The sequence below is a fragment of the Cajanus cajan genome, chromosome 7 (genome assembly GCF_000230855.2).
Source record: "Cajanus cajan strain Asha chromosome 7, NIPB_CcT2T_4, whole genome shotgun sequence".
Lineage (NCBI taxonomy): Eukaryota > Viridiplantae > Streptophyta > Magnoliopsida > Fabales > Fabaceae > Cajanus > Cajanus cajan.
In genome coordinates this window covers 10,104,865-10,118,586 of record NC_138523.1, presented here as the reverse complement: position 1 = coordinate 10,118,586, position 13,722 = coordinate 10,104,865, and the positions used below count along the sequence as shown (strand labels likewise).

Here is a 13,722-nt window from a genome sequence, read left to right as displayed (position 1 = left end):
GTGCTAATGAGGATGCATTGGTTTGGAGTAATGAGGCAAATGGAGAATTTTCTTTAAAACGTGCATATGATTTTCTAGATCCAATTGAGTTAAGGAGCAATTATTATCCTTTTACAACATGGTGAGAGTGGCAAGGTCTAAATTGTATTCGAGCTTTCTTATGGAGATGTGTCCACTAGAGTTTATTAACAAATGAAGTTAGGATATGAGGAGGCATGATCAACTAATTGAAATATCTTTGCCCTATCTATAACGAGTACTCACTAATGTGCGTGACACTTTTTATGATAGGTAAAAATGACTTTTTATGTTGATTTTAGACTTGTCGTAAATCTCGACGGTATATAAAGTATTGACTTTTTATATCGATCATAAAAATAACCGACATAAAAGTTTTATTTTTTAGGTTAATGAATGTTTTTTGGTTGTGCTCTTTTCCTTTCATCACATCTTTTCGTATTTTGTCACCGCTCTGCTATTTCTTTCTCGTTATCATATCTCTTCACATTTTATCATCACACTCTTTCTCTCTCGTCGAATCAGCAACATCAAATAATACATACACCATACACAAAATGCACAAAAAAAAGAGAAGAGAACAAGATATCTAGGAGCGCGAGAACAAACGAATAGTTGCAAAAATGAGAACGAAAAGGAGAAGAGTACAAGAACGAATAGAAGGTTTCGCCAAAAATTACCTCAACAATGTACAAACACTTCTTGTTGGAATCACCTTTGTAGTCTTAACAAAAAAGAAGACGAAACAATGGGTTCGCGCTATTAGTTTAAGTAATAAGAAAACATTATATGGTAGGTAACAATTTACTAGTTATACAATTTTTTTCAATAATGGATAAGTTAACATCTAGCATAGAAAGGTTGAAGTCAAAGTCTGATCAACACATTTTATGACGAATGTTGACTTACTTGTCATAAAGAGAACATTCTATAATAAGGAAGTCAACATCCATCATAAAATATTTTAACATATTTAAAAGTATGTTATTGCGTCACTTTCTATATTATATGAATAACAAATAATTTTTTTTATTATTTATTTTTATACTAGTTACTCAGATACTATCCTTCGTGTTTTATGGGATTGCTGATTGGTTAAAGTAGTGTGGTCATAAGTTGCTAGTGGTATTTTGCATGTTGGTTTTGGAGTAACCTTAGACTCCCTTTGGCAAATGAGGAATAAGGTTGTTTTCAAGGGTACCTACTCTAGGGTACGGTGCAAATGGTGGCTGAGGAGATTCATGCAAGGGTTGTGGGGACTCAAGAAGCTTTCTGGAGACAAACACGCTTTAAGAGCACCTCCAGCGGAGGGTGCTTGTGCTGTGTCTTAAAAATAAGCAACGGAGCTTATCAAAAACTTCCATTGGAGTGATCCTACATGGCACTTGAGTTGCTTAAAAAAATTTCTATGTTGCTTGTACAAGGGACGTTGCTTAGCATTGAGGAGAGAAATTTGATTGGCTAAAATGCATCTACCTGGAAAATGGATCAGATTTAAGAAAATAAAAAAAATTGAAAAGAACGTATTCAGCTCATCTTCGTCTCCTCCGACACCCTCCGCACGACGGACCACCACGAGCGCCAGAACCACTGCAACCATCGCGTGCCACCGCGAGCGCCAGAACCGCAACCACCGCGTGCCACCGTGAGTGCCAGAACCGCAACCACCGCGTGCCACCGCGAACGCCAGAACCACCGCGTGCGCCAGAACCACCGCGCGCGAGGCTCCATATACCCAGACCCGCCCCCGCAACCCCTCCGCCCTTGACCCCTCCGCATGTGACCTAGAACCCCTCGCGACCCCTCCGCCCAGACCACCTCCGCGCACCGGTCGGAGAAGAGAGAGTGAAGAGAGAGTGTGGTGGGAGAAGAGAGAATGAATAGAGAGTGCGGTGGGAGAAGAGAGAGTGAAGAAAGAGTGCGGTGGGAGAAGAGAGAGTGAAGAGAGAGTGCGGTGGGAGAAGAGAGTGAAGAGACGTAAATAAAAAAAAATAAACGTTGTAGAGCCGTTGGAGAGGCGTTGGAGAGCCGTTAGAGAACTGTTGGAGTTGCATGTATAAATTCATGTGCAATATTCAATTCATTTGCATTCTATTCTTCACCTTATCTAATTTATTTGCACTCTATTGTTCAGCTTATCTAGTTCAAATCCACTTTATTGTTCAGTTTTTTTTGCATTTCATTGTCTAAATTTACAATTTTTTTTCAAAATTTTTACTATTCACATAAAAAAAATTATTTTATTTTTTTTCATTTGTAATTTTTTTTATATTCTAGCACATGGATCCCAATTAATTTAATTTCAAAGTTATTTTAATTTTTTACAAAACCAACCACCACCTCCAACCCCTTCCGATGAAAATTCTCAAAATCCTCAATTTTTTACATACCCACCACCACCACCACATTCAACCAATGATAATTCTCCAAATCCCCATTTTTTTATGTATCCACCACCACCACCACATTCAAATAATTCTCCAAATCCCCATTTTTTTTTATGTATCCACCACCAATACCAACCAATCCCAATATATTTTTTAGGCCTTCAAATTTTTCCGAAACAAATTCACCAATTGGTTCCGTATCCGAGTCTCAAGTAGGGCTAGAGAACATCACACTTGATGTTGGAGGGCAACAAGGAGAAGAAATATCTACTAAAAAAAATCACGCGTAAGTTTTTATGTCGAAGAGGATAATTTACTTTTTCAATCATGGCTCAACATTTTGAAGGATCCAATTGTTGGAGTTGATCAAACTGGAAATAGTTTCTGGATTAGAATCAAGGAGAATTACAACAACAATCGCAATCAATTTCCAGTAAGAAATCCAGGTCAATTAAAAAGTCGTTGGTTTTGAATTAATAAAACTGTTCAATTATTTGTCGGATGTTATAAACAAGCTCGTGATAAAAAAAAAGTGGCAACTCAGAAAAAGACATCATGGCAAATGCATATAAAATTTACTCACAAGATGTAGGTGAAAAATTCAATTTTGAGCATGCATGGCTATTATTAAGAGATGAGCCAAAATGGAAATTTGAATCAATGGAGAGCTCTTCCAAACGTTCAAAGATTTCTAAATCTGGGCAATACTCAACGTCTTCTAGCACAGATGCAACCAATGATTGTGAAGAATATGACCCAAGAACACCAATGTCTCGTCCAATAGGTCAAAAAGCAGCGAAGAGAAAAAGTAAAGAAAAGGTTGGCGAAACATCTTCCAACAAAGAGGAGTTGGATAACATGACAAAAGCAATGTTAGAAAGAAGTGCTGCAGTTAAGAAATTGGCTGAAGCGAAGGAAGCAGCTAACTTTATGTAGAGCGAGCATTTGGAGTATTGCAATCTCGATTTGCAATTGTGCGTGGACTGGCACGTGCTTGGCGTGTTGATACATTGAAGAATATCATGTATGCATGCATCATACTACATAACATGATAGTTGAAGATGAAAGACACACGTACAATATTAATTTTGATTATGATAATGGTGGTAACGAAGTCTCAACTACCGATATATCTATTGGTCTTCATCCTATTTTTGCTGCAACATACTTACAAAGGAGGGCACATCTTCGTGATAGACAGCAACACCGACAACTACAACACGACTTGGTGGAACATATTTGGGAACGATTTGGACATCATAATAACGAAAATTAGTGTGTATTTAATTTTTATATTTAATTTTGTTGTAATTTTTGGTATTTCTTTTTATTATGTAATTTCTCTTTATTATGTAATTTTTTTTTATTATTGTAATTTTTGGTATTTCTTTTTATTAATAATTTTATTTTTATGATTGTAATTTTTTGTATTTTTTTATTATGTAATTTTTTTTATTATTAAAATATGAGTTGTAAAAAAATTGAGGTGTCAAAAAGTGTAATATGAGTTGTAAAAAAAGTGAAGTGCTTATAAGCAATTTTCATCGGAACAAAAGTTGTAAAAATATAATATGAGTTGCTTATGAATAACGTGACACATGAGACCCATTTAAAATGGTTGGGAGTTACTTATAAGTAACTCCCATTATAGATGCTCTAAGGCTACTAAAGTGTCGAGTCAAGTTACGACATAAATGTATCATCCTAACGCGTATGGAAACAAATATGTTACTCACATGTTCGATAAAAGAAAATAGCAATTTTCTTAAAAATAATTTATCTCAAGTTAATTGAATGTAAAATTATTAAAATTCCACACGATAATTAATTGTAAACACTGTTTTTTAATTTATAAAAAGTCATATATTAATTATATAAATTTGAAAACCATATTCATAAAATAAGATTCCCAAGAAAATAATTTAATTACAAATATGAATTGCATATACAAACACCGAGTAAAATAATGATTAAAAATCAAAATAAAAAATACATAATATTTATATTAACAATATATTTCCATCGTCCCGACCATTGTGTACAGTAACAACAAAACAAAACCTATTAAAATCATTAAATGCATATAAATTAAAATAAATAAATATTTAAAACATATATTTTAAAGTGAGGAATAGGTGGGAGGAATGGGAGAACGTGAGAGTTGAGGTGGATTGTCTCAAATTTGGTGAGTGACTGACATGTTGACCACTTTTGGAAATTGTGAATGGACTCATATTCATATAGCAAACTTTGCTTCACGGATTCTCTTTCCTAATTCCTATTATTCCCTTTGTGTTTAGAGATTCTTAATTCTTAATTTAAAGTCCATCTTTATCAATGAATTTTTAGTGTACAGTAATTCTTAGAAAATCTATTTTCAATTAAATATATTTTTAGTTTTTATAAAAATAATAATTTTATTTTTAACCCTAATTTTTTTAATCTTTCATTTTTGAAAACGTATATAATATTATTGTTTTGGATTTATGTTTGAAAGGAAGTATAACCCTTTTGTCTAGTTGAATAGAAGTTGAAATGAGAGAAAATAAGAAGAGATAAGAAAAAATAATTTCAGGTTGTTTGTTTTAAATTACAGAAGAAAGAAACTCCGGTTTGGATCTCACATTAAAATAAAATATCTTCTTCGAACATTGAAGAAAATAGAAAAAAGTGTTGCTCCCACTTAAATTTATAAGTTTAACCTTTTATTTATTTTTTTATTTTTTTTATACATTTTTTTTCACACTATTATATATTAAAGACAAAAATGTCTTTACAAAGAAAACTTCTCTTTTTATTTTATTTCATTTCATTTTATTTTTTATCTCTTCTACTTTCAATTTAAACACTTTAAAAATCTGTCAATATTCTATTCATTCTCTCTTCTCTCTTATAAGTTATATCTTTCTATCTCACTTATTTTTTTCATACTTATTTCTTTATACAAACAAAACATAAATAATGTTTTATGTAGGTTAATAGTTCTTTTTAATGGAATAATTATTAAGCATATTTGGATATAAAGTTTGAAAGGATTTTCAATTTTCTATTGAAAAGTACTTTTTATTTTTAATAAAAAAAATTTCAAAAACTCTTTTAGACTATATGTAAATAAGTTCATAAATAGGTTCATAATGTCTAATATTAGAAGATATGTGTTGAATAGATCGTTATTAGAAATTAGAATAATATATGTAAGATATTAGATTCAAATTTTATTATAATTATTATAATTTAAATTGATGATTTTTTTTTATACTTTATAAAATAACATAAGTTGTTTGAAACGGACTTTTAGCAATACACATATTTCACACATTTTTAATTAAAGGCTAAAAGAAATGATTTTTTTTAAGAAGATTAAAAGTGACTATTTTCTTCTTTAAGTATTAAATATTAATTTAACTTAAATATTATTAAATATTAATTACTATACTTTATATTTTAAAATTATAATATTGAGAGACTAAAATTATGAATTTAAAAATACAAGGATCAAAAATTTGAATTTGATGATATAGAGAGATTAAAAGTATAATTTGATTTATTTTTTAAACCATAAAATAAAATTGAAATGAGAAAAATATAGAAAATAACGTTTTAACAGTAGAAAAAAATCTCAAAAATAAAAACTTAGCTTTTCTTCTCTTCTCTCTCTCGTTTTTCTCTTCTCTTCCTTCTATTTCTTTCTTCTTTACCGAGTCCACCATTATGTTGGTGTGTATACTTTGAGTGTTATGGGCCTCAAACACCGACTCAAAATACTTTGGGCTAATAATATGTAATCACTTTGGGCTTTCTTCCTTCTCTTCCTTTCGCTATTATTTCTCTACTTCCTTCTATGGGTGTTCACACCCACTCACAAAAGACATACAATTGAAGCTGGGCCAGGGCCCATGAGCATCCACATTACAAAGGGTGGCCCAAACCCAAACAAAAATTGACCATAGTCATATACAATATTATTGTTTTTATTATTATGTAAAAATAAAAAAAAAGCAACCTAATCCAGTGTCGGAAAAACAAAGAAATTCAGAGGTCTGAAATAGGCTACGAAGTCTTTTCCTTCCGCTTTATCCGTTTCTATCTAAATATCCACCCCGCCATGGTAGCAATGAAACAACACTTGCATTTCCTCTGCACAATGATCATGCTGCAAGTGCAACCTACTTCTACCACCCTTTCATCACTCTAATGTACTATGCTGTTCCTCCTCAGCAGCTATGGAATTCGCAAGAACCATCTTCTATTCGTCTCCACCCTTCCCTCCAAGAACCCACCAATGGCACACTCTTCCCCCATCTTCTTCCACTTCCGGTGCTGTTATTATGACTCAATTACACTTCCCTTTTCTTTCTTTCTATCTAGTAATAACATGTTTAATTGGTTCTGCACTTTATTTTTCCGAATTTACATGGTGTTCTCTTGTTTGATTTAGAAATAGTTGTGGGTGTTATTTTTGTAGCACAAGATGTTTTTGAGTTAGGATAAAACTGGTGTGGGTGGAAATTCAGTAATGTGTCGGGATACATTGCTCATTTTTCAGCTTTATCCTTCCACTGTTCTACTCAATGCTGTTTTTTGCGTTGGGTACCTGTATTGTGTGTGTTATGTACTTGAATTGTATATTCTTTTCACGGATGAATTTCGATGTTATTAAGATTTCGTTAGCTAATTAGTTTCTTAGGCTCTCTACATCCCTATGCTGCTGGTGCACGCGCAGCATTCCTTTATTTGTGCTGTCTTTGTCTGGTCTATTATGTTGAGGAAAAAAACATAATTTAATTCGGTTCAATTTCTAGGTTCTTAGGGTTTGTTGGAGAGTTGAGTTTTGGAAGGGGATGAATGAGGAGGAGGGAGTCTAATAAATATTCTCTAATTTGATATTTTTTTTAAAAAAGAGTTTATTTTCTATGCATTGCCTGTGTAATTTCTTTTATAGTAGTAAAAAATCAACGTTAATATGACTTTTAAAACAAATCTACCATAAAATATCTGTCCTCCATTCTCTCTTTCTCTGAAACTCTGCTACCAAACATATCCTTAAAGAATTACTTTCGCTAATTTGTGGGTTTTTTTCGTTTACTCCTAGTCTCCACAATTTTTCCTCTTTTATCTAAGTAGTGTTGACTGTGCATATGTATTTTTCTCAACCTGTTATTAGTCTGAGTTGAAAATATGTTACATTTCAATGCTTTCAAACTTGCAGTTTTGATGCTTCGCGAACAAGCTTCCCCTACAGTTGCCTCTTGGTCTTCTAATTTTTCAGCACAGAATTTTCCTGCCTCAGTTCTTTTACAAGAGCAGCGAGATGAATACAGGCCTCTTTTGCACATGTCTAAGGAAGACAAGACATCAGAGGTTCAAAATTTATTTATACACTGACTTCATGAAATTTAGGCTTCTTTAAACTGTACAATGAAATCCTTCATATTTTTTTACTTTGTTGTCAAATCAATAAGAATTGATTGCGGGTTCATTGTTGTTATAATATCAATGAATTAAAACTTTTGAGGCCAACTTTTAGTCTGTTAAATGTAATGATGCTATCTATTTTGAATGGATGCACTAACTCTTTTCTTAGGTTGTGATTTATAGGTTTTTCCTACTTCATCACATAATGGACACTGTACTAATGAATCTTCTTTATGTTTTACTCAAGGCAATTTTAAATACAAGGCAGATGGATATTGCCACTGTTCATGAAGAGAATCACACTGGAAATGCTGATCAGGTAGTACTTGAATTTAGGAAGCAACTGCATCTCTGGCCTCAATTACAGAACTTGTAAGACAAACAAAGTTGTTCTTCCATGTCAATTTAATCACATTTAGTAACTGCTTATAGTAAAATTTGTCCAATGCCCATCCTTAGTTGTCTCCTTAAGGTGCATAAACTCTATTGCAGATTAAATTCCTCACAAAGAGAAGAAATTGCTGCTTCTTCAACTTTACAGCCTGTTTCTGTTGAATCGGAGAGGCATACAGATGGTGTGCAATGTAATGGAGTTTCTTTTGCTAAGAAAGCTTTGTCTACCTCAAAACGAGCATCCTCAGTAGCTGAAGACTTGAAATCAATGAAAGCTGATGATGATTCGATTCCTTTTGGGTTAGTTCTATCTTCTTGCCTAACTCTGACATCCTTAATTTATTTTTCCTGTTTATAGGTTAATTTGTTTGGAGTGTAATGCCTAAACTAAAAACTCCCATTCAGTCTGGCCTCTACTAGTTTGGCTGACCCTTCAATTGGAAGAAATAAAACTGTGAGGTCAACACGGCTTCTAGAGAGAAGATCAAAACAAAGAAAGGTACCCAAGTCAAAAGTTAAAGATGATGAAACCTACCTTGCAAGAAAGGATGATGCACAAGAAAGGCTACGGGCAGAAAAGAAGATAAATGAAGAATTTGATCAAAATGACACCCTGCGCTTGTTCTTGTGGGGTCCTGAAACAAAACAACTTTTGACACTTGAACAAGAATCTCAACTGATTTCTCAGATACAGGTGTTTTGCTAGTTCTCCTGAATTCCTTACTTAAACACATGGGATGCTCTATTAACATGGAGTTTGTAACAGGATTTATTGAGATTGGAAGAATTGAAGACCAGGCTTCAATCTCAATTTGGAAGGGAACCAACTATTGCTGAATGGGCTGAGAGTGCAGGACTTAATTGTCGAATGCTGCATGCACAGCTTCACAGTGGTAACAGAAGCAGAGAAAAGCTGATTCAAGCAAATTTACGCATGGTAGTCCATGTTGCCAAAAGTTATCAGGGGCGTGGTCTCAGTCTTCAGGACTTATTACAGGTAGCCTTTGAGAAATTAAAGACCTTCCTTCCCCTGAAGCAAAGGTTGTTTAAAGTTTACATGGTTTTTCCTGGTTAGTTATATTCTACATTGTGAATATCATGCAATAAATTTTTGGATTGCCTCGTATTCTACCAATTAGTAAACCAAGATTCCTGACATTTCTTAAATGTGAAAAAGATGCACCATGATAAAAAGACTATATATGTAGGATATATATAGTAGGGGAATGAATGCTTTTGAATTTGCCATTTTTCATCTTTCATGATCTGAACTTAACCTCATTCGTCAACTTTTCTCAACATAGAACCCATAAATAAATGATTGGCTTGAGTTGGAGCATGAATTGGGGGAAAAAGTACTTTGATTAAAGGGATGTAATCATTGTCTTCACTCTTCGTCAAGTCCATTTAGCAGCTGTATCTCACTATCTTTTACATTTCTTTTCTGGTGCTGTTGCAGGAGGGAAGTGTGGGTCTTATGAAGAGTGTTGAAAAATTCAATCCCATAGCTGGCTGTCGATTCGGAAATTATGCATTCTGGTGGATAAGGCAAGCAATAAGGAAGGCAGTGTATAGACATTCCAGGACAATCCGTCTGCCGGTAAATTTAGTTGTCTAAATTTAAGCTTCACCCTTTAGAAGTGTCAGTGTTCATGAAATACTATTTTGTTGTTGATGACAAGGAACAAATATGATGATGCGGATTGCATTGATATTTTTTATAGTATCTTTGCTATTTACAAAGAAAGCATCAATTCTACTTCTGTAACACAGAATTGTGTTATTTCCAGGATAAGGTTTATATCCTATTGGGCAAGGTAATGGAGGCAAAGAAATTGTACATTCAAGAAGGAAATCTTCACCCAACTAAAGAAGAATTAGCAAGAAGGGTAGGAATTACAGTAGAAAAGATTGACAAATTACTATTTTCTGCAAGAATTCCAATTTCTATGCAGCAAACTGTGTGGGCTGACCAAAATACAACTTTCCAGGTATTGCATGCTAGCTAATCAATGTGATTTTTCCCTTGATATGATGCAATTTCTTAGATCTATAATATGAAACTGAAAAACAAGTGTTGCATCAATATGTAGAATGTTTACACAAAAGAGATTTACAATGGCTTATGATGTTATTCAGCTTCCTATTTTAGTTTGGTGAGTGTTTGTATGGAGGGTTTTGCTTATGCTGATGACTGTAAAATCAAATTGGGAATAGTCTAATGCAAGAATATTGAATTTTGCTCGGTAATTGCTTTCTTCTGTGCGTGATGAAAGGGAACCAGCAGCCTAAAGTATGTTAGCGCTTGGAGGAGCTGGTAAATTGGACTAGGATCATACCATTTCATTTCCGTATGAGATTAGCTAGGGAACCATAGCATACTACCTTAACGAAATGATTAATTATATTTCAGTAGTAGTGATCAGACTCAATTCACTATCTACATTATTCAGTTTAATTCACTACCAACACAAGGTCATTAAAATTTTCATGTGCCAATACCTCCTTTCTGGCATGTGAGATTTTGTTAACTTGTGGAGACAATCAGACAATTGGCAGTCTAAAATTCTGTTATATTATTGAAATGGGCTATTCATCTTATTCTGTTATATTTGTTTTGCATTTGTATCAGCTGCTGTTGCAATCCCGCAATATGATTCCAGCTCTGAATTTTTATGTTATTGCTAATTTGCCATGTAGCTTTGTTGTAAATTTTTGTTCAGTTGGTCTCTTGATGTTAGTGGATGTCTAATGTGATCAAAATTGATCCTCTACTTTTTTAAGGCAACATAACATTACAAATGCTCCACACACAACAATGTTAATAATTTTTTTCTTATAATTGCAGGAGATTACTGCAGATCCCACAACTGAGGCCACAGACGTGACTGTTGAAAAACAGCTTATGAGGCGACATGTTCTCAATGTCTTAAGTACCCTGCGCCCCAAAGAAAGGAAAATAATCCGGCTAAGATATGGTTTTGAGGATGGTGAACAGAAATCTTTATCAGAAATTGGAGACATATTTGGCTTGTCTAAGGAAAGGGTTCGTCAATTGGAGATCCGAGCGCTATACAAGCTGAAGAAGTGCCTTGTCAAACAAGGACTGGATGCTTATGTAGACTTGCTTTTATAGATGAGTAGACACGAAGATTATGTAGTTCATTTTGCACGGATGAGACTTTTCTGGCTACCATTTGAACAACGGTATCAAGTTCAAACTTTTGAAGGCAAATTTAACTATAAATACTGTGATTGAGGACAAATCAGAGGGCATGACGGCTGCCAGTTGGCAGAGGAAAATTGAAGTGCGAATTAAAAGCCGAGGCTTATACAAATGTGAACACTTTTAGGTGAAAATGTTGTAATGATATTTATTCCACAAAAGGAAAGGTTTTTTTAACCTTAAATAAATGATATCTTGTATATGTTTAACGTGAATTTGTATTCTACTATTCTTTTGATTGAATTTCCAATTCCATCGTTTCATAACATGAAGTGGATTCATCCTTTTACTTCTATGCCCCATTGGTTTTTGTTTCATATGATTTTAAGTTTCACTTGTGTGGAAAAATTGTATTAAACATGCCTTAATAAATAAATGTGTTGATTATCTAGAGTTAAAACCAAACCAAGTGCCACGTATTACAATATAAATCTTCATAAAACTAAATACTACATTACTGCTACAAAATCAAATGTCATTAATTATTGTATAATACTATTGAGTTGGAGAGTTAAACAATGAGGAGCACTTCATCAATGGATAGTGAATAAATTATACAAGTAAGTTTGACACTATATCGTAACCCAAAAACTTAAGGTATTATTTAGGTGAGTCATTCTTATTTATATATTACTCAAGAAGCTTAACTCTGATCGATGTAGGACTTATTTTACACTTGGACTCATGACACATATACTAAGTTTATCAATGTCCTTAGATTTCTTAATTGAGACAGCAACATAATTGAACTTCTCAGTTAAAGTTCTAAGGACTTTCTCCATGATAGTGACTATCTTCATGTCTTCTTCGCTACTCCACATTTTGTTGGTTATGCCCATAACTTGAGTAAAGTACTTAGTTATGGTTTCACCAACTTTCATCTCCAGAACTTCAAACTCTCTCCTTAGTGCGTGTAGGGTCGAACGCTTCGCTCTAGCATTTCCTTCAAACTTTTTCTTTATTGAATCCGATATTTGCTTGGATGTTCATTTCTCCAAAATTTGTTTAAGTATCGTATTTGATTTAGAGATATAATTATATGAAAGATAGTTGTCATTAAGAAGAATCTCTATTATTAAGAAAAGAACAAAATTACATAGAAGAATTCTCAAATTATTATTTATCTCTCATAATGCTCTTTAAGGATTGTATTCACTCTTCTACTTAAATAAATTATTACAATCCTACACACTTATTTATATTAGAATACAAATAACACAAGTCTCTTGTTATAAATGGCCCATATTAACTAAATCATTAATTTGTTGCATGATTTATAACTATTAACTATATATGGAATCATTTCAAGCCACGTGTAATAAATCTCCACCTTGGCTTAAATTCCATATGTCATATAACTTTCATCATTCCTCTGTGTTGTTCCACCCACTTCTAATGTCAAACAACATTTGTAACTTCAACTAAGTCCAAACAATGTTTAAACTTTATTGATGGAAGAACTTTTGTCATCATGTTTGCTGGATTATCAGAAGTAATAATCTTTTCTACCAACACATCACCTTGTATTGTGACATCATAAATGAAATGGATTATGACGTCAATATGTTTGTCCTCTTGTGATACATTTGGTTCCTTGTTAAGTAAATTGTGCTTTGACTATCACAAAACATCATAACGCCCTTCTAACTTATGCCAAGATCACCAACAAGACCTTTAGGCCATAAGGCTTTCTTCACCGTTTTTGTAGCATTATTGGGTGACTGTTTCAACCTATATAGAAACTTCTTCAACAAACACACGTGGTTTTCTTTTCATGGTATGACAAACCCTTATGGTTGTTGCATATAAATCCTTTCCTCCAAATCACCACGGAGAAAGGTTGACTTCACATTTAATTGCTCTAATATAAGTCATGAAAGGACACCAAAGCAAGGAGCCCTTGAATAGAACTATACTACACAATAAGGAAAAGAACTTCATTAAAGTCAATACCTTCTCTTTGTGTAAATCCTTTTATAATAAGTCTTGCTTTGAACCTTATTCCATCTTTCTTGTTGAATATTCACTTACAACCTATAATCTTTTGATTAGCTGGTTTATCAACAAGTTTCCAAGTCTGATTCTTGTGAAGGAATTCAAGCTCTTCTTTCATGGCACCAATCCATTGTGACGCTTCATCACAATTAATTGCCTCATGGAATGAATTAGGTTCTCGTTCATCAATATGTTTTTTGCCATAATAATTGTAAAAGTGACAAAACCCTCATACCTTTGAGGTGGTCTAGTCTGTCTTCTTAGCCTATCTTTAGCCAATATATACT

At 33.3% G+C, this 13,722-nt stretch overlaps 2 protein-coding genes across 2 annotated transcripts; both read left to right on the top strand.

The window, feature by feature from the left end:
- The first annotated feature begins 2,960 nt into the window (after positions 1-2,960).
- Positions 2,961-3,341, top strand: LOC145949807 (uncharacterized). Its single transcript, XM_083060695.1, has one exon. The coding sequence runs from the start codon at positions 2,961-2,963 to the stop codon at positions 3,339-3,341; it is 381 nt and encodes a 126-aa protein (XP_082916821.1).
- Positions 3,342-6,426: 3,085 nt separating this feature from the next.
- LOC109801405 (RNA polymerase sigma factor sigF, chloroplastic) lies at positions 6,427-11,729 on the top strand. The gene is made up of 9 exons (XM_020362462.3): positions 6,427-6,723; positions 7,616-7,767; positions 8,069-8,193; positions 8,314-8,514; positions 8,620-8,908; positions 8,981-9,211; positions 9,674-9,814; positions 10,005-10,205; positions 11,063-11,729. The coding sequence occupies exons 1-9, from the start codon at positions 6,630-6,632 to the stop codon at positions 11,348-11,350; spliced, it is 1,722 nt and encodes a 573-aa protein (XP_020218051.1). The 5' UTR covers positions 6,427-6,629; the 3' UTR covers positions 11,351-11,729.
- Positions 11,730-13,722: the final 1,993 nt, after the last annotated feature.